The following is a 25,090-nucleotide window of genomic DNA, read 5'->3' as shown; positions in this document are numbered from 1 at the left end:
TTATTTTTTTATGGCTGAGTAATACTCCATTGCGTTTATCTATATATCATCTTTGTCCATTCATCAGTTGATGGACACTTAGGTTGCCTCCATATCTTGGCTATTTTTCTAAAGCTGTAGTGAACATGGGGGTGCATGTATCTTTCCTAACTGGTGTTTTCATTGTCTTCGGATAAATACCAAGGAGTAGAATTGCTGGATCATATGGTATTTCTCTTTTTACTTTTTTGAGGAATCCATACTGTTTTCCGTAGTGGCTGCACCAACTTACATTCCCATCAGCAGTGCACCAGGGCTCCCTTTTTTCCACATCGTCACCAACACTCGTTAACTGTCTTTTTGGTAATAGCTATTCCGACAGGTGTGAGGTGATATTGTGGTTTTGATTCGCATTTTCCTGATGATTAGCAGTGTTGAGCATCTCTTCATGTATCTGTTGGCCATCTGTATGGCTTCCTTGGAAAAATGTTTATTCAGGTCATCTGCCTATTTTTTAATCAGATTGTTTTTGGTTTTGATATTGAGTTGTGTGAGGTCTTTATATATTTTGGATATTAGCCCTTTATCAGATATATCACTTGCAATATCTTCTCCCATTTAGGAGGTTGCCTTTTCGTTTTGTTGAGGGTTTCCTTTGCTGTACAAATGCTTTTTAATTTGATATAGGCCCATTTGTTTATTTTTGCTTTTGTGGCCTTTGTCTCAGGAAAATATTTTGAAGCCAAATCTGGTAGGTTGTATAAATATATATCTGTATCAATGTATTTTGCGAATTCATCTTAATGAGTTTATGGATCATTCTTAGGTATGCGAATCATTTGGTTTTAAATGCTTGCTCATAAACTGTGGATTCCTTTATTTTTGGGTAGCTTCCAAAGACTCCTTGTCATCACCTAAATACCTTGATATAATATTACAAGGTTTAGTCAAGCAATAATAAAAAATAAAAATAACTTAGAAGAAAATGATAACTGACCTATATGTTAGGATTCTTGTAGCTTCTTTGAACTTTTTACCCTTTCATTGTCAAGTCTAATACCATATCCAGTCAGTCCCTCCATTTCCCAGGCTACTTAACTCTTTGAGTCTTGCCTTGCTCTCTAAAGGGTCTCCCCTTATTAAAGAATAAGGGATTAATATGATGTGAACAATTTGAACCTTTGATGATGCTTTTAGCTGTGTTGTCCTATGGCTTAATAAATATGACTCCTGATTACATGCTCCCTCAGGAATTAAGTAAGAACAGATAATCCACTCATGTTTTTTTTAATGGGGTGTGATCCATCCAGCTTACAAAAGCCTGTGTAATAGATAATTACTGGTAAGGCTTATCATTTAAAAAAGAAATGATAAAGGTATGCTGGGAATTGGAAAATAAGGGCTGTTGGACTGACTCTCCGATCTGGATTTGGATCTCAATTCCACAGCTTCCTAACTGTGAGACCCCGTGCAGGTTTCATAACTTCTCTAAGCTTTAGTTTGCTCGCAGGATTGAGGGTGAGAGTACCTGCCTCGTAGGGTAGTTGGAGGATTGAAGGATGTGATGGGTGTAAAGCACTCAGCACAGTGCCTGGTGTATTAGGCATCTGCTGAGTGCCATGTGCCGTTTGTAGGCTCTGGGGATACAGCAGTGAACAAGACCAGGCAACTGCCACCAGGATGCTGACGTTCTACTGGGAGTCTCTCTGGCCTTTGCAAATTTATAAATCCATTGTCTTTGACAGAAGGGTTTGGATGGATGTTATGTAATTTAGCTTGTCCTGCATAGAATGTAAAACCATAGCATGAAATGTGGTGAGAACAACAATGTAGTATTCTGTACATTGAAAGACAGTATGTAAGGATAAAAGGGAATGTTGTCCTCCACATCCTGTACACTTTCTTATTCTGTGCATTTTATCATAAAACTGGTAAAATGTTTGAAAAGTATTTATTGAATTCTCTTGAACTTCCACTAGAGGGTAGTCTAATCCTATTCCTATATTGAAGTCTAAAATGTCAAGGGCTTTTCTGAGTTATCTCTATTGCTTAGTTTATTTTGTATGACCTACTTAAAAAGACTGTTACCTTTGTCTAGAACAGATGATTCTGTTAATTCTTAGATAACAAAGTGCTGTAAGAGAATGACAGCCTTATACTGAGCTTGCATCTTTCTTTTGATCTGACCTGTTTTGCTTTCTCTGTACAGAATTTGAGAGTGCATCTAGCAGAGAGACTGTCACAGTTTTTAGGGTTTCATGAAATACATTATCTTATTGTCCAGGTTACGTTCTGAGATTAGACCCTTCAAGAGACTCATTAACTCTCTTTCGACACCTTTTAGTATATACTACACAGATCTCATTTGTTCCATGATGGCTTTTAATGCATTTCTTAAAGTTCCTTATTATCGTACCATCATTACCTTATTACACAAAGAGTAATGAAAGTATTTGTTGAAGACTCTTGTGGTCCTTTAGTACCCAGCCTCTGTGACCTATGGGTTTGCAGTCAAAGATTTCTTTGTTCCTTGAGGCTAATTATTTTTGCTAGAAAATACTCATTTAAGTGTGAAATTACGAATTTTAACGTGCTGTTCCATTCTTCATATGTCAGTGGTTACACTACAGATAATATGTATTCGAAACAAATGGCACAAAGGAAAATTCCAAGCAGAATGGCTCTTCCTCTGGGATGGTCTCCTCCCAAAGATTTGTGACGTTCTTTCCTGCACAGCTGTCAGGCTCTCCCAAATGGCTTTTCCCAATAAAATTCCACCCATCTTTTCCACTGATCACTAAATGAGACATATGCTGTTGTTATAGCGAGCAAAATGATGAGGCTGGAATTTCTTATAAAAAGGTACATTTGTGTCCACGGAGGCCTGCTAGTGTTTTATGTACATGCATTCTAAGTCTGGTTACCAGATTGACTCATATCTGCAACTCGTTTCCTAACAGGAGATGAGTAGGGTGTGATGGGGAGATTAAATTTCTGCCTCTTTAAATTCAATATAAAATATTCAGAATACATACCATATATATGCTTATAATTATTATTTAAAGAGGTTTTTAAAAAGTTTTTAATATAAAAAGGGAAGAAGATTTATGTTCATCAATACAATTCTTCTGTATTTTATTACTGACTTCAAGCCTGTTAAGAGTTAAAATGGAAAAGTTCCATTGCTTCTTCTGCTTTAACTCACTGGTAGTGGGGCCTGATTTGATACACTAATAACAAGGTACCATCTTGTTTAATGTTTTCATAGTTCTCTGCCCATGTTTAACTGACTTGTTTACAAAATTTAGGATAACCTCCTAATATTTAAATTAGATGAACATGAATCATAGATTTGCTTTCTTGGTTATTATTTTATGTTTTAGAGTAATAGAATCATTCTGTCTCCAGAAATCCTTTTTAATTGAATTCAGCAGACTAGGTATTAGGGGATACAAAGATGCAAAGATATAGTCTTTACGCTTAAGACATTCACAGATGCCTGAGAGAGGTAAGAGTGCACAACTTGCGGTAGAATGTCAGAGTATAAGTCCTGGGCAGGGTTCACAGGTCTGTGGAAGCACAGAAGAGGGGAGAGAGCCCTGCGGGCTGGAAGCAGGGCGGGCTCTGACTTGAACCTGCCAGGGAGATGCAGGGCAGGGAGGCAAGCGGAGACCTCTCAGGAGAGGCAGAGGCAAGGGGGCAGGAACACACAGGACCCGCCTCGGAGTGATGAGCAGTCCTGAAGGAGAGTGGTAGTGAGGTTGGAAAAGTAGGCTGTGGCCAGCGAGTGGGGGTCCCTGGCCACCACTTTTAAAGGGGAGAACATAAATAGGAGTTTGGCAGCAGCCATAAAGTGACCACTGACTTTCCTGAGCATTTTAAATCTCGGTTTGCCATTCAGCACGGGAACATGACGCTGTTGGCCTACATATCAAAGCCTCACCGTTATCCAGCCCCCTGTATGCTAAGGATAGCATGCGTGATGCTAAAGGAACCAAGTAGCTTAGAGCTGAATGGATTCCATATTAAATGTAATTATTCTAGTTCTTATCACTTATCAAAGTGAAATAGCCTTTAAATAATCCTATTAGCTATGATCGTCTTTAAAGACCCTGTCAAACTAGTTAGAATGAGCTGAACATTGCTTCTTCAGGGCCAGTAACACTGGCTCCCAGGCTGAGGCTGCTAGTCATTTTTCCATTTAATACAATAACAAAAAATAATCTAAATAGCAACTAACATAATAGCATCATTTTGCCTCTTTCCCGCCACATAAACTCCTTATGGTACCATTTATGACATTATTAAAATCTTAGATATAATTTTTCATTGATTAAAACTTAGATTTTGCACACTGTTTCTGGTTAGGCTTTCCATAGTCACATATATTAGCTGTTGTATGTTACCCCTGTAGATAGATTCAAAACCGTTATGAACTGCATTATCAGTCTTTTCCAGACTTGCCATGATCTACAGTGATAGATCAATATGATAAAAATCATTACCTAAAATGTCTTTGAAGAGGAATGCTAAACTACTTGTCATCACATTTTAACTTTTCAGTAAAATTTTATTTTCCCCCAAAATCCACGTCTTTAAGCCCTAGACTCTACCAAATAGAAGTGGGAGTTTTTATAAGCATAGATATTTAGTAGAGTTAAAATTTAGGATATTAGAAAATGTGAATGCTTCTGGATTTAATAGATCTCCAGATCAAACAGATCAATTAAAAACAGACAAAATATGTATCTTAATAAACCTGAAACTACACGTTGAAATTTAGGGAATTTGGGCCTAATGCAGGTGCTACAGAAGCTAATTTAGAAAGTGACGTGACAATCTAGTGGATAAGGGAAGGGATTAGACACACCATCCTTGTATCGTAGCTATCTGAGTGAAACCAAGGCTGGAAAGCTGCACAGCCAGCTTGCTCCTTCCTCGAGGCCCCTTCGTCCCGACGGCTGTGACTTCCAGACGTGGGAGTCACATTTCTTGCTGAGTCTCACTCTCCCTCATCTCTGTTAGATGCCTCTCCTTTGAGTTTTCACAGCACCTCAAGCCAAGCTCTGTCAGGCAGTGTTGTCACTGAAATATGCCTGCCCTCTACTTTAAGCTCTTTGAGCGCACGGACTATCTTTTTCATCTTTGTACCCCAGTGTCTGGCACATGCGGTGAGTGTTCGGTAAATGGCCCTGATGCTGTTTGAGTTCTAAAACCTTTGACCTCTGAAACTTTTCTGTTGTCTGAGAAAACAACCAGTCCTCACCCCTATGACTATGAAGTCTTGGTTTACTTACGCATCTATCAACTGGAAATCATTTTGTGTAAGAGGCACTCAGTTTTGATTCCTGACTGCTCTTCACTAGCTAGGTGACCTTGGGCAGAGCTCTGAAATAATTTCTGCAGGCTTTGGCTTGAATCTTTTAAATGAAGGATTTGACACAGATTATCTCCATGTTCCAATGAAGCTGCAAAGCTCTGCGGCCTAGAGACAAAGCTGAGTTGTTGAAAGACCAGTGGACAGTGAGCGCTGCTTCCTGGGTGTTTGTACGTCTGCGCAGCGCCTTGGAGGTTTATACGTGTCGCGTGCACGGCCAGACAGACGCTGAAGTAACTAGGAATCTCAGATACTAAATTGTGTTTGGTGTCACGTGTTAGTTATACTTTGCTATACTCGCATATGAAAATTGCCAGTTCGTGTGGGGTGTATGGGGTCATTAGGATATCATACATTAGGTTAATCAGGATACTCTGTTTCCTCATCCTGGTGAATAAAGTATTTTTTAAATTGAAGTATAGTTGATTTACGATGTGTTGATAAAGTATTTAAAGTATTCTGGAAAGTTCTGTTTTAAAAACGTTCGAGATAGAAAAATATACTCAAAAAAGATAATTTGAAGTATGTTTTAATGTTAGTGCATTTTATTTTGCTTCAAGAAAGTTTAATAAAAATATTAGAAAAATGCAGAACAATCTCAACAGTTCAGACTTTTAACTTTTGGACACTTTTTCTTTTCCCCTTGATCAAGGATTCTGATTTTTGACATTTGTTTCTTCTTTTGACCTTATATACTTTCAGCTCATTTAGAGGCTAGTTTTGAGGAGGTAGAAAACCACCTGCTGAATCTGGAGGATTTATGTGGACAGTGTGAATTAGAAAGATACAAACATATGCAGTCCCAACACCTGGAAAATTACAAGAAAAATAAGAGGTGAGTTTGAAAAATTGGCCACGATATTCATTTTCAGTCTCAAAGTTTTCCATAGTACTTTACATGCTACTCTTTATAAGTCTGGACTGATAAAAGACAAAGGTGTCAGGTAAATCTCTTCAATAAGCTTTCCAAAACATGATTTTTTTTTTTTTTTTTTTTGGTACCACTATCTGTTGCTGTTTTATTGGAGATGAGTTCTGGAAAGCTAAGGCTGAGATAGATGGTGGAGGGGAGCAGTGCAATGGGCAGAGTTTCCCAATCAAGTAGAACCCCCGACCTCATTTTCTCCAAGTGGCAGATCCTGCGCTGCTTTTTCCCCTTTTCTTCTCTTTTATTTAGAGCAGGAGGAAAAGGAACCTAAGCTCAGGCTGTGGAAAGGGGCTAAGCTTTGTCACATGTTGGCTATTAGACCTTCAGCAAGTTATTGAATCTCTTAGCCTCAACATGTGTAGCTTATAGTGAGGATAATATTGTACCGGTTTCTTAGAGTTGTTGTGAGGGTTCAGTGAGATGGTCATTATCAGATGCAGTGTGTGCTCTGTCAGTAGTAGTTATTACGGTGATTATTTTCATTGGACTAACCTGAACTGGAAATGGGTAATAAGATTTGGAAGTATGAAATTTTGTCATTCTTTTCTTCACTCTCACCCAGTGACTTAGATTTATTAGATATAATTAGTACATTATAATTTATATGTTACAAAATGAAAATCAACTTCGTGTTTGGAAAACAGCCTCACCTTTAATCTGAGTAAAAGCCAGAGTGTACTGGACAAGTCTTAGCATGTTTCACATAATTGAAATATCATTTTAGAGGTATTTAGAGGAATTGTGTAGTAGAAAGAGCACTGTCATTAGTCGGAAGACCCAAGTCCTGGCTTCTACTAATTCTTTGCTCTTGGGCAAGCTGTTGACTTTCCTTTATATTTTATCCTGTTGTTAAGCTTTTCTTGACTAGCATTTGAAAGACTTCTTAAAAAATTATATAATTTTAGTAAATTTAGATATGATAAACAGATTTGTTGATAGCACCTGTTACTCTGAAATATGTAGGAAAAAATAGTGTGCCAGTTGATGACTACCAGTTTATAATCAGTAGCTTGAAATCTATAGGTAAAATAATGGTAAATTTTTCATGTTCTGATAGGCCAAATTTTAAAAAATTATAAAATTTACTTTATTTCTCAAGGACTGCATGAGATTAATGTAAGATGTCATAACAGGTTTTAAACCTAACAGTTTCAGTGAGAAATACCAAAGGTGGGAAATTTAAATTAACTAGTACTTCGATGGACTTTCCAAGACTTTGAAAAAAATTATATATGTAGATATTTGTTAATGGTTACTCCTAGCATCTTCATAAAATAAATATTTATTAATAAATGCCAAAGTATTTTGCATCTGATTGTCTCATAAGACATTAGACTTGTGACTTAGCTTGAAATCATATTTTTATCCTGAAATGATAAGTACTGATTTAATTCACAATTGTTAACAGTAATATGATTTGTTTTGGTTATTGTGAAAAGTCCTTGAAAACCTAAGCTTGATTTTCTTCTCTGGCACTTTCTACCCATATGACCTTTTGCAAATGACCTATCTTTGCCTTTCTTATCTGTAAAATAGAGATAATGATATGCTTTCCTGCAGGGTTATGGAAGATAAGGGAGAGTTTTGTTTAAAGGACCAAATAAAAGCTGGTCCATTTAGCTTACAGAATCGTTGGTGATTCTCACTTCTAGTTAACTTGCCTTTCTAAATACAAATAGTGGAAGTACTGACTATGAAACATTGCTTAATTGTGTTTATCAATATAAACTGTAATCTTTCCGAAACTCTTTTTCCCAGTTTTGTTGAGATGTAATTTATATGCAGCACTGTATAAGTTTAAGGTGTACGACATCATGCCTTGACTTACATACATTGTAAATTGAGTACCACAAAAAGTTTAGTCAACATCCATCATCTCATTTAGATGCAAAAAACGGGTGGGGGGGATTTCCTTATGATGAGAACTCTTAGGATCTACTCTCCTAACAACTTTCATTTATACCACACAGCAGTGTTAACTGTCATCGTCATGTTGTACATTACATCCCTAGTACTTATTTATCTTCTAACTGGAAGTTTGTGCCTTTTGACCACTTTCATCCAGTTCACCTTCATCCCTTATCAGATTTATGATGGGCAGATATTTTTTCCCATTCCATAGGTTGTCTTTTCATTTTGTTTGTCATTTCTTTTTCTGTGCAGAAGCTTTTTAGTTTGATGTCGTCCCACTTGTTTATTTGTTGTTTTGTTGGTTGTGCTTTAGGTGTATCATATCCAAAAAATCATTGCCAAGACCCATAATAAGGAGCTTTTTTTCACTGTTTTCTTCTAGTAGTTTTATTGTTTTGGGTCTTATATTTAAGTCTTTAATCCATTTTGAGCTCATTTTTGTGAGTGGTGTAAGATAGGGGTCTTTACACCTGAATATTCAATTTTCCAAGCACCATTTCTCGAAGAGACTGTTTTTTCTCCATTGAGTGAGTATTCTTGGCTCCCTTGTCAAATATTAGTTGACTGTATATGCATGGTCTTCCTGAAATTCTTAACCTATTTTATTCAGCATATAAAAGGATGAACTATCTTCTTCAAAGAAACCTTTTGGAATCAATTTGTTTAGTTAATACACACACACACACACACCACACACTCATATATGGCTGATTAACAATCAGTTGTAGTGTAAATAATTTGAGTTGACAACATTGAGAATGAAGTAGTTTTATTCAGTCAAATGTAGATCAAAAAATATCTTTCCAATAATAAATTATGTAGAATATTTACTATTCAGAGATGTCTTATTTACATTTTAAGCTTCTTCTTACTTTTATTCAATCTAGAGGTTATCAAAACTGGGAATATTATGAAGGCTAATGTCAATAAATGGAAAAAAATGAATAAATATATGCATTGGCATATTATTTAGAAATAATGGAGGTAAATACCAGAAGAAATCTCTAGAAGAGTTGAATGTAGCTGCTTGCGAAAAGCAGGACAGAAAGGTGGGGAGAACTGAGCCGAGGAACTAATCTGCTTCATCATAAATCCTTGTGGGTACTATTTGACTTAAGGAATGTACATGTACTATTTTGATAAACATAAAAATTGAATTTAGAAATTTTTTATTAGCTACAACATTCCCTGAAGTGTTTTACAGGAACAGTGGACTGAGAAGATAGCCTCTGGCATTCCATGATCAAATAAGTTCCAGAAACACTTTACCCTGTATTTGCCTCATGGAACTTTGTAGTACATGTCAGTTTATTAAGGGTTCTGAGAATTCCTATAGTAGAGAAATTTGACTCAGCATTTCACAACTTACCTGCTTACAGAACCAATTCATCTCTAATACATATTAAAATTCTGTGACTTGATATCCTATATTACACCATTTGAAAAACTTTAAAAGGCCCCCAAATTAAACATTTTATTATGTGGTCCACAAGGGAAGAGTTTCTTAAAAATAAGCCTCTTTCCTCTTTAACAAGGGGCCCTACAAACTAAACTAATGATTTTTCTTTTCTTGCTCTGAAGAAGATAATGTGTAATACAAAGGTTGGATGTGTGTGTGTGTGTGTGTGTGTGTGTGTGTGTGTGTATTACAGTGTCCACCCACTCTGTAGCTTTCCAGAAAATCTGAGTCAGACAACTAGATGGGGATGGAGAGAGTGGGGGAATGAAGGATAATTTCTCACACACCTCCACTGCTAATCGTGTCTACGATAGGCTCCGATGCACTTTCTCATTCTGCTCCCATCAGAGCCTGGGGAGTGGGCAGGCAGCGATTGTTGGAGCTGGGGAGGAGATTGAGTTACATGAAATTATGTTACTGCTTAGGGGCCAGCATCAAGGCCAGGGTCTTCTTTTTTTTGACTGTTGCATTGGAATAAGTGGAATCCGTCCCAGATGTTGATATCAGTGCATCTGTAGTTGAGAACGGATATACGATATTTTGTCATATATTTGATAGGCATTCCCGGCACAGAATAAATTCCTGCCTCCTGTGAAAGGAGGGATGTGACCCATCCCAACAGTAATGTGGCTTACTATGGCAGATTCTCAGTGTGGGCAGAGGGAAACATAGAGCTTTAGAACACTCCTAGGGGTGTATCTACCCTTGAAAAACATTTGAATAGATGGTTTAACCTAGGTGTTTCTGCATTGAAAAAGGACATCCTACTTTAGCTGGTTATCTAATGAAAGTGACATATAAGCAACTGTATAATTGTAGGGGGAAGATACCCATAAATAGCTTTTCTGATAACTCTTCTGCGTATAAAGTGATATTGCTATTACTGATAGCTTTTATGGACAGGAATAGACACCGCCTTGATCAATAGTAAAACATGGTATAATGGATGAAATATGGCTGTAGGCAGAGACAAGTACTGGTACCAGTAGTTAGGTTGTCATATGGTTCAGAAGATGAGTTAGCCATACAAGTGTAACTCCTAGATGCCTTGCATAGGTTTTCATAACCAATAGGAAATACATTTTTCATCAAGTAAGAAGCGTTAATATTGAATATATGAGCCAAAATAAAGAACCTAAGACCATTTACATTGTCTAGCTAGCAGTTAGAGAAATGGACTTTTGAGATTCGGGAGTCAGCTAGCATTTGTAGTCATGGGTGTGGGGAGAAATAGATGATAAATGTGTACATGATTTTATTTATTTTTAACTTACTTATTTGTTTGGTTGTTTGGCTGTGCTGGGTCTTAGTTGCGGCACGTGGGATCTAGTTCCCTGACCAGGGATCGAACCTGGGCCCCCCCTGCATTGGGAGTGCAGAGTCCTAGCCGCTGGACCGCCAGGGAAGTCCCTGTACATGATTTTAAAAAAGGATAATTTCAGACAATTATACTGAAGAAAATAAAACAGAATAACGTTATAGAGGTGGGGAGGGTTGCTTCGCTGGGGTGAGCAGGGAAGGCCCTTCCTGGAGGACACGTGAGAGCTGAGACCTGTGTAAGGAGGCAGCCACACGGGGACGGAGGATGACAGCCTTCCAAGCAGGGGAGCAACAGGTACGTTTAGAAGAATGAAGAAGTAGAGCTAAAAAGAAATTGAGCCTTCTAAATTTGTAATCTTTTCAGTACCACCATAATATTCCTTAGAATGACTATTGAGATTCTTTCATAATAATTTAGTTAAAGTCATATGTGAGTGATTTAATTAAAATATTTCTTACTTCCAGACTTTTGGATCCTTTGTTTTCCCCTACAGTATGCAGCATACCATCAGAATTTCTCTGAAAATAGCTACATCTTGAAGAACAGTGTGATTTTAGTATTTCAGCTTAATTATAAATGACTCATAATTTTAACACAGTCTTCCATTGGACTTGAAATCTACTTTGGGGCATACTAAACTCTAGAAGCATTTTTCACTGATTCATTTAGACTTTGAAACTTAATTGTCATCTCTTAGAAACTCCTGTGAGTGGGGGGGCACTGCTTCTGTTGATAAGATTCAGTGCCCAGGCATATTTTGAGAAAGTCATTATTCCTTTTGCTTTATGTATTACCGCTAATGCTAAGGAACTATGCTCTTCTTTGTGTTTGTGTTTTATTTTTATGTTAATGTGGACTGTAGACTAAGTTTAGAAAATCTTTAAAGCAAAGCATAACAGATTTATTTGAGATGTTATCTTTAGTTGTATTTGACCAGCTTATGTTCTAGAGAATAACCCACCAAACTCCTGAGCTTCAAGAACTGACAGTCCACTAGACAGGCTGTGGGCCACGGGCCTGACCTGTTCTTCCATTTCAGAGTGTTGAGGATGGTGTGCCTGGGAGACTTGCCACAGGCCTGGCTTTGCTGAGAATAGAACAGAAGAAACCAGTGGCATTCTCCAAGGTGAACAACAGAGAAGAAGGTCCAACAGAGATAGGCAGAAAGGCAATAACTAGTTCCCGAGGTTTTGCATGGAGATCCATTTGGATGCTGAATGGAAAGTAGATCAGGAGAGCTTTCCTTCAGGCAGTGCTTTTTCAGAAAGGATCCTCCCAAGCTGGAATAACAGGGACCAGACTTACTCTCCCACCTGATGCAGCCAAAAAACAGACAATATAAATGAAATAACAGTTTGGAAGACATTGGGCAAAGAAGAGAAGTGATCCTTGATCGATAGGAAACAGGTGAGACAAGCCCTGTGGTTTCCCCAGCGTTCTGCCTTGAGAGTTTCCAGGCTAAGTGCAGGGAGGGGGCCCAGGTAGAGCCTGGCAGACTCTCTGAACTGAAGAACAGCTGAGCGCCTGGGAACCCAAGGCAGCCAGAGTTCACAGGACACAGTGCCAGGGAGAGAGGATACCGAAAATCTGCAGAAAGCTCCCCTGAATATTCAGCAGAGGACCGATAATTCATGTGAGGAAACCACCTGAGGCAGGAGGAAAATATCATCCAAAAGGGTCAGTTAACAGTGCCCGGTGCTCACATCCTCACACTGTGCCTGAGCCCAGCAGCCAGACTGAAGAAGCTTAGAATTCCTGGGGCACCAGGTAGAGCACTCAGGAGCGTATCCTTCAGCAGGGGTACAGTTAGCCCTTGACTGAGCCCTGTTCCAGACCTGCTTAACTAATCATAAAAGCAAGCATCAAAAAGATCAAACTGTTTCCAAGTAAATTAACTATATCCCAGAACAAAGCTGAGGAGTATTTGTAGAAATACAAAAATATCTAATAGCCAACAAGGTAGATCATTCTAACAGGTTGCTTGTGAATGGACAAGATGCATGGCACCCTGAAGTTAAAATACTGTTCTAGAGAAAGAGCGTATACAGGTTGTGTCATATTAAGACGTTCATAGAGACCAAATCCATGATGCACTTTAAATATTTAACCTGTATTTTTCTTCTTAGGTCTTTAGGTAACTAAGCCCGTTGACAAATCAGTCCTCATTTACCTGACCTCTTGAAACTGTCCTTTTTTTACTTCTATAACACTCATATCCTAAATTTTCTTCTCTACTGTAGGTTAGTATCTAGTTGCCATTGTAGATGCTTTAGTTCTGTTATTCTCTTGGGTTCTGTTCTTGGTTGTTGCCACCTCCCATTCTACGTATTAAAAATATCTTGTTCTATAACACATGTCCCTCCACAGTACCTGTGTAAGGAACAAATGACAGCAGGGACTTCTAAGATACAGTTTTGTGCAAATTACCTCAAGCAGGTAGGCCCGCTCTCCCCCAGCCCCACCTTCATCCACTTTCTACCCTCTTAACCACAAACTCACCAGGTGCATAAGGGTACACATTTTCACAACTGTGGAATGCTAAGAAACAAAAGATTGGGTAATAGTGAATAGTAGCCGGTCTTTTGTGAAAGAGGTCTTGTAAGATCTTTCCTATGAACTTTCCTATCCATCAGCCATAACAAAGGGACGCTCTTCTACTGTGTTCAATACAAAAAGTATTGCTGATCATACTTTAAAAACAATTTCCCCTAAACATTTTCAAATATGAAGAAAAATGTGAGAGTTGATTTTGCACTTCACATTTTGAATGTGGTATTTTGCCATAGAGAATCATTGTGTTAGGTTTTTATCATGGATTTGTCCTGGGGAAGCAGTTTAGTGTTTAGAGAAAGTGTGCTTCCATCTGTGAGATGATTGTATTTATGGAGACATTTATCCAGTGGATCCAATCTATTAAGTTTGCATCTGTGAGTCTGATTTAGTTGATTTCTATACATATACAGATTTAATATACTTCCTGCAACACTCCATAGATTTATTTATTAATGTGATGCTTTTTTTTTTTTTTCCTGCCCTCATAACTCAACCCCTGTAGAGAAAATGACTAAATAGCAGTTTCGCCCTTTGGAAATATTAGATTTTTGAGCCTGGTGTTATTTGGTGAATGTTTTAGTTTCAGGGTTTGTTATGCTAAATTTTGTGATGGCCTTTGCTGAATTGAGTAAAATTTAAAATATGGTAAAATCTAAAGGAAGGCATTTCAATTCTTTCTACTTATTTGATCTTCTGAAAATATTATTAAACTTTGAAAAAGAAGAGACTCAGATTTTTGAAATTGCAAGAGGCAAACACATTGTTATCAGATGAGAGACTATGTGGTCAAACTTTTTTATAAAGAATAAAATCCTCCCTAGTCATAGCAAAGGCTTCTTTGAAGAAGCAGCTATTCTTAGTCATTCTGCAGCCACAGTACTTGATAATCATGACTTGCTGAGTGTCTGTAGTGTCTGACTCTGTGCACATGTGTGATCAGGGCGGATGAGACATGATCTCTGCACTTCAGGATCTCTGCAGTGTAATTGTAGAGATGATACCTGCATGGAGATCACTGCATTACAAGGCTGCACCAGGTGTTATAAAACTAATGGACCTGAGTGCTATAGGAGTTGAAGTAAGGGGAGATTGCCATTTGAGTGTGAAGGATATCATCATGGAAAAGGTGAACTTGGATAAGAGTTTGGAGAGTAGCCAGAACTTAGAACTCCTGGTCACCTATGCTTTTTCATTTGGTTAGCTGCGAGTATGACGTAATAATGATCAAGAGTGAAGCATCTGCCATGTTTTCAATCAGTGTTACGTGTCATCATCAGTTATACTTTCCCTCAAAACTCAGTTCAATCCTGGCTCCTCCAGGAAGCCTTTCCCAGCAACCCACAGTGTGCGAGTTGCTCCCTCCTCTGTATTCCTAGAAAATCCTCAGCATGGCTGGCATTATCAGAGCACTAATCTATGACATCGGTTTCTAACTGTTGCTTTACTTCTGTCTCTTCTCCCTAAAGTTCCTTGAGGTTATGGAACGTGTATAACCCAACCTGAGCATTATTCCTACTGCTATTCCTGACGTTATTCCTAGTGTCTAAGGCTCAGTACATTTTTTGTTGAATGAATGATCAAAGATTACATTCAGTATGAGAAAATGAATATTTACCCAAGGCACGATATTTATCATCATGACAGTTGTGACGATGGGGAGAAATGGATGGATTCAGGATATGTTTTGAGATAGAATTAATAGGATATATTGATGGATTAGATGTGGCGAAGGAGGGAGATGGATAAACCAAAGCTTGAGGAACTTGGTAATGGCATGAGTTGAGAGGAGGGAGACTGAAGGAAGAACAGGCTCTTTTTTTTAAAAATTTATTTATTTTATTTATTTTTGGCTGCAATTGGATCTTTGTTGCTGCGCGTGGGCTTTCTCTAGTTGAGGCGAGCGAGGGCTACTCTTCGTTGCAGTGTGCAGGCTTCTCATTGTGGTGGCTTCTCTTGTTGCGGTGCACGGGCTCTAGGCGCGCGGGCTTCAGTAGTTGTGGCGCGCGGGCTTCAGTAGTTGTGGCGCGCGGGCTTCAGTAGTTGTGGCACGCGGGCTCAGTAGTTGTGGGTCACGGGCTCTAGATCACAGGCTCAGTAGTTGTGGAGCACGGGCTTAGTTGCTCTGCGGCATGTGGGATCTTCCCAGACCAGGGCTCGAACCCGTGTCCCCTGCATTGGCAGGCAGATTCTCAACCACTGCGCCACCAGGGAAGCCCGGCAGATGGATTCTTAACCACTGTGCCACCAGGGAAGCCCGGACAGGCTCTCTTGCAGGTATTGTTGGGAAGCCTGCTCCACTTTGAGCAGAGCTCTCAAATAGGCAGTTGCATTTGCATCTGGAGCTCAAAGAAGAGATCAAGACAGGAAGTATAAATCAGGAAGTCAGTATGTGGATGGTATTTAAGGCTGCATAGCTGAATGAATTGCCTTGTGAGAGAATGTAAGTTACGCAGAGGGCCCAGGACCAGGCTGGCGGAGCTCCAGCATCTAGTGGTCGTCTGGAAAGGGTAGAGAAGTAGCAGAAGGAGCTGAGGGAGAAGGAGAAAAACTAGAGAAAACTTTCTCAAGGAATCAAATTCTGCTGAGGGATTCGGATGAAAACTGAGAGTGAGCATTGCCTTCGGCAGCTTGGTGATTGCTGGTGACCCTCACTGTGCAGTGGTGGGGTCTGGAAGCCAAGCTGGAGTAGGTTCAGGACTGAACAGGCAGTGGGGGAGCTGAATCCCTGAGCGGGTTACAGGGGAGGGGAGTCATGTCTTTCAGCATCGCCAGCCTTAGGTTTCCTACCTTCCAGATTATTTCATTAAGTTCCAAACTGAACTCATGCACTGCCCTCCAAAATCTGCTCCTCTTCCTAAGTTTTCTGTTAACGAATTCCCTTTCCTTCCAGTGATCCAGACTAGAACTCTCATGGTTATGTACTTGTGCCCATGTCATCAGTTGCCATGGTCTGTTGAGTCTTCTCCGTGGCATTTTTCAAATTGGACTCCCTCTCTTCATTGCCATTGCCACTTATGTTGCCCTTTCCAGTCACTAATTAGCTCTTCTTCAAACTCTTCTAATAGTTTCCTGAGTGCTCCCTGCTTTATTCTCCCCCTTGTTAGTACATCTATGCATCACAGCTAGAATGTTCTTCCCAAAGCACAGATTTGCTCAAGTTATTCTCCTGCTAAAAATAAAACCAAATCCTTTTAGCCTGGCACTCAGAATCCTCTACCTCTTTAACCTCATCTCCCACTACTTTCTCTTCATTCAACCTGCTGTTCTGAATTATTTGTTCTTTCCTAAAGATAACGCGCAACGTTCAGCCTCCAGGGCTTCACTTTCACCGTTACCTCTGCTTGATGTGCCTTTCCCTCCCTTCTCTTATATCTTCTGTATTTCCAGATGCTGTTACCTCTGACATTGTGGAGTTTGCCCTAAAAATTACATACAACACTTCAAGGCTTCCGGTGCTACTGATTTCCTTTATCAGTTCTTTAAAAGTTCCGTAGTACTGATTTTTACCTTAAACCACCGTTATCTGTGCCACCACTACCTCAGCCAGTCTTCTTTTTTAGGAACTGGGTACAGGAGTGGCTTACTTTCTGAAAGGAGGTTTCATGAACTGCCGTGGGTCATGACAGTCTGTAAACAGAGGTGTCTAGGGAGAGCACCCTGCTGGCCTTGCCTCTTTTCTCATAGCAGCTTCCCATTGCTTTGATGAGGCAGCCAGAAGGTTGGAAGGTGGGCATGGTAACTCCACATGAAAGCTTCCCTCAATTGGGCAATGACTCATTAATAAAGTAGACACTGGATTCTTCGCTTTATGGTTTTTAGTGTTCAGGGCGCGAGTAAGGGAAAAACAATGTCTGAAATCATTACTCCAAGTTTCACCTTTTTAAAACAGGAGGTGCTTTTTTGAAATTTTGTTTACTGCTGCATGTTCTAAAAGAAGGAAGGCAGACACTATCGAAAGACTGTTATCAGAGAGAAAAGAATTACTTCTTAAAATATTGAAGTGAGTGTTTCGTCATCTTGTCCACCCCTTGGTGGCCTTAGGGGATTGCTCACACGAGGGCATCAGTAAGAAGTAGATTGAAGGTATCTCTTCAGGATATTCTCTTACGATAGATGTTGCCTTTCTGCTAGGCCTATTTTGGCTTTCATCCCATTATTGGAGTATAAAGTAGGTTTTAGGCATGTTTACTTTGTACCTAGTCTTTTAAGAATGAAGCTGGGCTATTGGCTCAAGAGAAACAATTGCACTTTTTTTTTTTTTTAATGATAGGATTGAAAATAACATTCTTTTTTCTTAGTTAATGAACTCTGGTGCTGGGGCAATATTATCATGAGTTGGTATTTTTAGAAAAAAAAGAGGGGTGAGATGACCATCTGATTTAAGAACCTTCCCTTGGCTGTTACAAGAATATTGGCTTTTCAGTGGCAGCTTGCCGGTTCCACCAGCCAGCTGTTCATTGTAGTCAACTGTTTTGGAACATGAGAGGTATTGTAATTAGCAATGTGGAATACTGATTTGAGAATCAAAAATAGCTCTAGATTTTTAGTAAAACGTACATGCAAATAAAAGATGAACGTCTCATATTTTGAGTGGGATAACAAACCTTTACTAAATGAATTTGCCTCCTCAAAATTATTAGTACTGATAATGAGAAAAATATAATTACAGAATTATGAAGGAAAACCTGAAAAAAACTTGCTTTTGACTTCTTTGTCAAAAATGTTTTGTATTATGGGGACTTCCCTGGTGGCACAGTGGTTTAGAATCCACCTGCCAATGCAGGGGACACGGGTTCGAGCCCTAGTCCGGGAAGTTCCCACATGCCGTGGAGCAACTAAGCCCATGCGCCACAACTACTGAGCCTGCGCTCTAGAGCCCGCGAACCACAACTACTGAGCCCGTGTGCCACAACTACTGAAGCCCGCGTGCTTAGAGCCCATGCTGTGTAACAAGAGAAGCCACTGCAGTGAGAAGCCTGCACACCACAACGAAGAGTAGCCCCCGCTCGCCACAGCTAGAGAAAGCTCATGCACAGCAACGAAGACCCAACACAGCCATAAATAAATGAATGAATGAATGAATGAATAAATAGATTTATTTTTAAAAAAATGTTTTGTTATATGATCATCTATTTTCCCTGGCTTTACATTTCCCCAGGAAACTTTGTGTTTCAGCATCGCTAATTGACGCTGCCAAAATTACAAACCAGAGGATTTCCTGGAGGCTTGGCCCTTTTGTGTCAGGATGATCTATGGACTTCAATCCTTTGATATATGTATGCTCTCCCCTTTCATTTAAAAGGGGAAAACACTGATCCTATTCCAGATGATTTTTAATTAAAGATTTAAAAAATCTGTTGTTTAATATTTATCAGTGGAGGGAAAATTGTTAAGTGCTTTTATAAACTGATTCTTATATATACTAGATGGTTCCTAGCTGGCATTAAAATGCTCTATGTCTTCTTATAAGTGTTTCAGTGTTTTAACAGTTTAAATTTTGGTAGAACTTTTTTGAGCCATTAATAGGGTAATAGCAGAAAAACTGAAAATAGTAGCTTTAGGCTAATTGTACTGGTAATTTCACTGAAGTATAATTGACATGTGAGCATCTAGAAATACCACTCTGGGCATTTGAAGTACTTAAAATTTTATAATCTAAGAGCAGTTTCCATGGGGAATAGATTAATAAATTTATATCTTTTTTTTCCTACAGGAAGGAACTTGAAACCTTCAAAGGTAATTTTGTGTTTAATTCTTCACTTTAAAGTAGATGAGAGTTAATTGATGTCAGATGTTCTCTTGATGGTGATGAAAGAATGCATTCCTTTTTCTTTAAATCAGACAATTTACATCAGAAAATAAAAGTTTGCTTAATACTGTTTTCGTAAATTTTATTTAATCACAAGTGGTTTTGATATTCTTTTTTAGCTGTAACACATGTACCAAGTGAGAGTTTCTGCTAATGACATTATAAGTAATATGTTAAGAGACACAGCGCTAACTTTGAGGTTGTTGAGAATCATAGTGTTTTGGGTTTTTGTTTTTTTGTTTTTTGTTTTTATAAATTTATTTATTTATTTTTGGCTGTGTTGGGTCTTTGTTGCTGCGCGTGGGCTTTCTCTAGGTGCAGCGAGGGGGGCTACTCTTCGTTGCGGTGCGCGGGCTTCGCATTGCAGTGGCTTCTCTTGTTGTGGAGCACGGGCTCTAGGCACGTCGGCTTCAGTAGTTGTGGCTCGTGAGCTCTAGAGCGCACGCTCAGTAGTGGGTGGTGTACGGGGCTTAGTTGCTCCGCAGTATGTGGGATCTTCCCAGATCGGGGATCGAACCCGTGTCCCCTGCATTGGCAGGCGGATTCTTATCCAGTGCGCCACCAGGGAAGTCCCTGGGGTTTTTTTTAAACATTTATTTATTTATTATTTGGCTGTGCGGGGTCAGGTCTTAGTTGTGGCACACAGGATCTTTAGTTGCAGTATGTGGACTCTTAGTTGTGGCATGTGGGATCTAGTTCCCTGAGGGATTGAACCCGGGCCCCCTGCATTGGGAGCACGGAGTCTTAGCCACTGGACCACCAGGGAAGTCCCAGAGAATCATAATTTAAGAAGATTCTGGTTTCTGTTGTGCTGAGCCTGGGCCAGACGGAGAGGCCATGGTGATAAAGGCAAAGAGGTGGCCCTGCAGTTGACCCAGAGTCACATGAACCTCCTGCGAGGTTTTCAGTGCTGGGTCATGCTCTGCCACCATCTTGTAACTTTGGATAAGTCTCCCTATCTTTTTCAGCCTTAGTTTCTCAATCTGTAAAATTACAAGCTTTAATGAAGCTTTGATGAACTATATTCTGAGATACTAAAAGTGCCCAGCATTGCTTTTTAATTTTAGGGAACTATTTCAGGTGGGCACTGAAGAATCATTCTTGGCCACGTTGACCCTTACTGGTTATGGGGAAACACTTGTGAAAAATAGGGAAAACCACAAACTTTCCAACAGCTCAAAGCCCTTCCAGTTCACCACTTTTCAATTACTCGTTAGCAATTGAGTAGTGAAATTTCTTTTCTCAGAGAATTTCAGTAACCAAGAAGACTTTGAATTATTGCTTATTATGTTTCATATATAAGCTAGTATTGACTTTTAGAGTTACTGGGTAAAGATTTTCCAGTATATTATTTACAGTTGAATTGTTCATGTGTATGATTTATTTGGATGTGTTAGAGAAAATAAGTAATCCGCAAGGTAAAAGGTAGAAAAGCTTATTCCTACTATGACTATAATCAGACAGACTTGTTTTGGCTGAGTTTCTATTTGACTGACTACAGTTATAGTAAATGATTAAGTTCATGGTCAGTTTGTTGAGGGCCATGTTAAATGATCATGTGATGTATTATCATGGCTACACCATTATTCTTAATCAATTTGTGAACCACAACTCATGTACATTATTTTTCCTCATTGGTTTAAAATAAGATTTGAAATCCTCATAAAATATTATTTTCCCTCTCCTTTTCTTTTAGTCTACTAGCATCTTCTTATATCATGTTAGGAGAAGAAAAAAAGCAAGTTAATATTAAAAGGCAGGCAGGGACACAGATTATGCAAAATGTCAACTTTGCTTGCATCTCAGTACTGAGGCATTTTTTTTTTTTTTTGTATGACAGTATTCACAGAAAAAAAGGAGACCAGTAGTTTGCAAAAGGTTAGATAGTGTTACATATTACCTGATAGAATAATTCAATTTATGCTGAAATATCTTGTTTATACACACATCCCTAATTATGCACAATATTTAACAGCACATCCAACCCACCCACAGGCCAATTAAAGCTCTCAAATTTGAACAAACCCTAAACTGATTATTGTATCATATCTAGTTTTTTAAAGAACTAATATTCATTGAAAATTCTTTCCTCTTGAGTGTTTTTCTTTTAATTTTTGAATTTTATTTATTTTTTTATACAGCAGGTTCTTATTAGTCATCCATTTTATACACATCAGTGTACACATGTCAATCCCAATCGCACAATTCATCACACCACCACCCCCACCCCTCCACGGCTTTCCACCCTTGGTGTCCATATGTTTGTTCTCTACACCTGTGTCTCAATTTCTGCCCCGCAAACTGGTTCATCGGTACCATTATTCTAGGTTCCACATATATGCGTTAATATGCAATATTTGTTTTTCTCTGTCCGACTTACTTCACTCTGTATGACAGTCTCTAGGTCCACCCACGTCTCTACAAATGACCCAGTTTCGTTCCTTTTTATGGCTGAGTAATATTCCATTGTATATATGTACCACATCTTCTTTATCCATTCATCTGTCAGTGGACATTGAGGTTGCTTCTATGACCTGGCTGTTGTAAATAGTGCTGCAATGAACATTGGGGTGCATGTGTCTTTTTGAATTATGGTTTTCTCTGAGTATATGCCCAGTAGTGGGATTGCTGGGTCATATGGTAGTTGTACTTTTAGTTTTTTAAGGAACCTCCATGCTGTTCTCCATAGTGGCTATATCAATTTACATTCCCATCAACAGTGCAAGAGGGTTCCCTTTTCTCCACACCCTCTCCAGCATTTGTTGTTTGTAGGTTTTCTGCTGATGCCCATTCTGACTGGTGTGAGGTGATACCTCATTGTAGTTTTGATTTGCATTTCTCTAATAATGAGTGATGTTGAGCAGCTTTTCATGTGCTTCTTGGCCATCTGTATGTCTTATTTGGAGAAATGTCTATTTAGGTCTTCTGCCCATTTTTTGATTAGGTTGTTTGTTTTTTTAATATTGAGCTTTTTAATATTGAGCTATTTATATATTTTGGAGATTAATCCTTTGTCTGTTGATTCGTTTGCAAATATTTTCTCCCATTCTGAGGGTTGTCTTTTCATCATGTTTATGGTTTCCTTTGCTGTGCAAAAGCTTTGAAGTTTCATTAGGTCCCATTTGTTTATTTTTGTTTTTATTTCCATTTCTCTAGGAGGTGGATCAAAAAAGATCTTGCTGTGATTTATGTCAAAGAGTGTTCTTCCTATGTTTTCCTCTAAGAGTTTTATAGTGTCCGGTCTTACATTTAGGTCTTTAATCCATTTTGAGTTTAATTTTGTGTATGGTGTTAGGGAGTGTTCTAATTTCATTCTTTTACATGTAGCTGTCCAGTTTTCCCAGCACCACTTATTGAAGAGACGGTCTTTCCTGCACTGTATATACTTGCCTCCTTTGTCATAGATTTGTTGACCATAGTTGTGTGGGTTTATCTCTGGGCTTTCTGTCTTGTTCCATTGACCTATATTTCTGTTTTTGTGCCAGTACTATATTGTCTTGATTACTGTAACTTTGTAGTATAGTCTGTAGTCAGGGTGTCTCATTCCTCCAGCTCCGTTTTTTTCCCTCAAGACTGCTTTGGCTATTCGGGGTCTTTTGTGTCTCCATACATATTTTAAGATTTTTTTGTTCTAGTTCTGTAAAAAATGCCATTGGTAGTTTGATAGGGATTGCACTGAATCTGTAGATTGCTTTGGGTAGTGTAGTCATTTTCACAATATTGATTCTTCCAGTCCAAGAACATGGTATATCTCTCCATCTGTTGGTATCATCCTTAATTTCTTTCATCAGTGTCTTATAGTTTTCTGCATACAAGCCTTTTGTCTCCCTAGGTAGGTTTATTCCTAGGTATTTTATTCTTTTTGTTGCAATGGTAAATGGGAGTGTTTCCTTAATTTCTCTTTCAGATTTTTCATCATTAGTGTATAGGAATGCAAGAGATTTCTGTGCATTAATTTTGTATCCTGCAACTTCACCAAATTCATTGATTAGCTCTAGTAGTTTTCTGGTGGAATTTTTAGGATTCTCTATGTATAGTATCCTGTCATCTGCAAACAGTGACAGTTTTACTTCTTCTTTTCCAGTTTGTATTCCTTTTATTTCGTTTTCTTCTCTGATTGCCGTGGCTAGGACTTCCAAAACTATGTTGGATAATAGTGGTGAGAGTGGATATCCTTGTCTCGTTCCTGATCTTAGAGGAAATGCTTTCAGTTTTTCACCATTGAGAATGATGTTTGCTGTGGGTTTGTCGTATATGACCTTTATTATGTTGAGGTAGTTTCCCTCTATGCCCACTTTCTAGAGAGTTTTTATCATAAGTGGGTGTTGAATTTTGTCAAAAGCTTTTTCTGCATCTATGGAGATGATCATATGTTTTTTATTCTTCCGTTTGTTAATATGGTGTATCACATTGATTGATTTGCATATATTGAAGAATCCTTGCATCCCTGGGATAAATCCCACTTGATCATGGTGTATAACCCTTTTAATGTGTTGTTGGATTCTGTTTGCTAGTATTTTGTTGTGGATTTTTGCATCTATATTCATCAGTGATATTGGTCTGTAATTTTCTTTTTTTGTAGTATCTTTGTCTGGTTTTGGTATCAGGGTGATGGTGGCCTCATAGAATGAGTTTGGGAGTGTTCTTTCCTCTGCAATTTTTTGGAAGCGTTTGAGAAGGATAGGTGGTAGCTCGTCTCTAAATGTTTGATAGAATTCACCTGTGAAGCCATCTGGTCCTGCACTTTTGTTTGTTGGAAGATTTTTAATCACAGTTTCAATTTCATTACTTGTGATTGGTCTGTTCATATTTTCTGTTTCTTCCTGGTTCAGTCTTGGAAGGTTATACCTTTCTAAGAATTTGTCCATTTCTTCCAGGTTGTCCATTTTATTGGCATAGAGTTGCTTGTAGTAGTCTCTTAGGATGCTTTGTTTTTCTGTGGTGTCTGTTGTAACTTCTCCTTTTTCATTTCTAATTTTATTGATTTGAGGAGTTTATCTTTATTGATTTTGTTTATCTTCTCAAAGAACCAGCTTTTAGTTTTATTGATCTTTGCTATTGTTTTCTTTGTTTCTATTTCATTTATTTCTGCTCTGATCTTGATGATTTCTTTCCTTCTGCTAACTTTGGGTTTTGTTTGTTCTTCTTCCTCTAGCCCCTTTAGGTGTAAGTTTAGATTGTTTACTTGAGATTTTTGTTGTTTCTTGAGGTAGGCTTGTATAGCTATAAACTTCCCTCTTAGAACTGCTGTTGCTGCATCCCATAGGTTTTGGATCATCGTGTTTTCATTGTCATTTGTCTCTAGGTATTTTTTGATTTCTTCAGTGATCTCGTGGTTATTTAGTAATGTATTGTTTAGCCTTCATGTTTTTGTGTTTTTTTACGGTTTTTTCCCCCTGTAATTGATTTCTAATCTCATAGCGTTGTGGTCCGAAAAGATGCTTGATATGATTTCAATTTTCTTAAATTTACTGAGGCTTGATTTGTGACCCAAGATGTGATCTATCCTGGAGAATGTTCCATGCGCACTTGAGAAGAAAGTGTAATCTGTTTTTGGATAGAATGTCCTATAAATATCAATTAAATCTATCTGGTCTGTTCTGTCATTTAAAGCTTCTGTTTCCTTATTAATTTTCTATTTGGATGATCTGTCCATTGGTGTAAGTGAGGTGTTAAAGTCCCCCACTGTTATTGTTTTACTGTTGCTTTCCTCTTTTATAGCTGTTAGCAGTTGCCTTATGTATTGAGGTGCT

The 25,090-nt window shown here is 38.5% G+C and overlaps 1 protein-coding gene across 1 annotated transcript in view; it reads left to right on the top strand.

Moving 5' to 3' along the window:
- Positions 1-25,090, top strand: part of DTNBP1 (dystrobrevin binding protein 1) — a 118,809-nt gene that overhangs the window by 33,163 nt on the left and 60,556 nt on the right. Inside the window, exons 6-7 of the mRNA XM_059937977.1 lie at positions 6,059-6,191; positions 19,242-19,264. Coding sequence (XP_059793960.1) covers positions 6,059-6,191; positions 19,242-19,264 — 156 coding nt within the window. The remainder of the gene's footprint in view (positions 1-6,058; positions 6,192-19,241; positions 19,265-25,090) is intronic.

Source organism: Balaenoptera ricei, chromosome 11 (genome assembly GCF_028023285.1).
Source record: "Balaenoptera ricei isolate mBalRic1 chromosome 11, mBalRic1.hap2, whole genome shotgun sequence".
Lineage (NCBI taxonomy): Eukaryota > Metazoa > Chordata > Mammalia > Artiodactyla > Balaenopteridae > Balaenoptera > Balaenoptera ricei.
The sequence above is the reverse complement of the archived record's forward strand: the minus strand, read 5'-3'. Positions and strand labels throughout refer to the sequence as shown.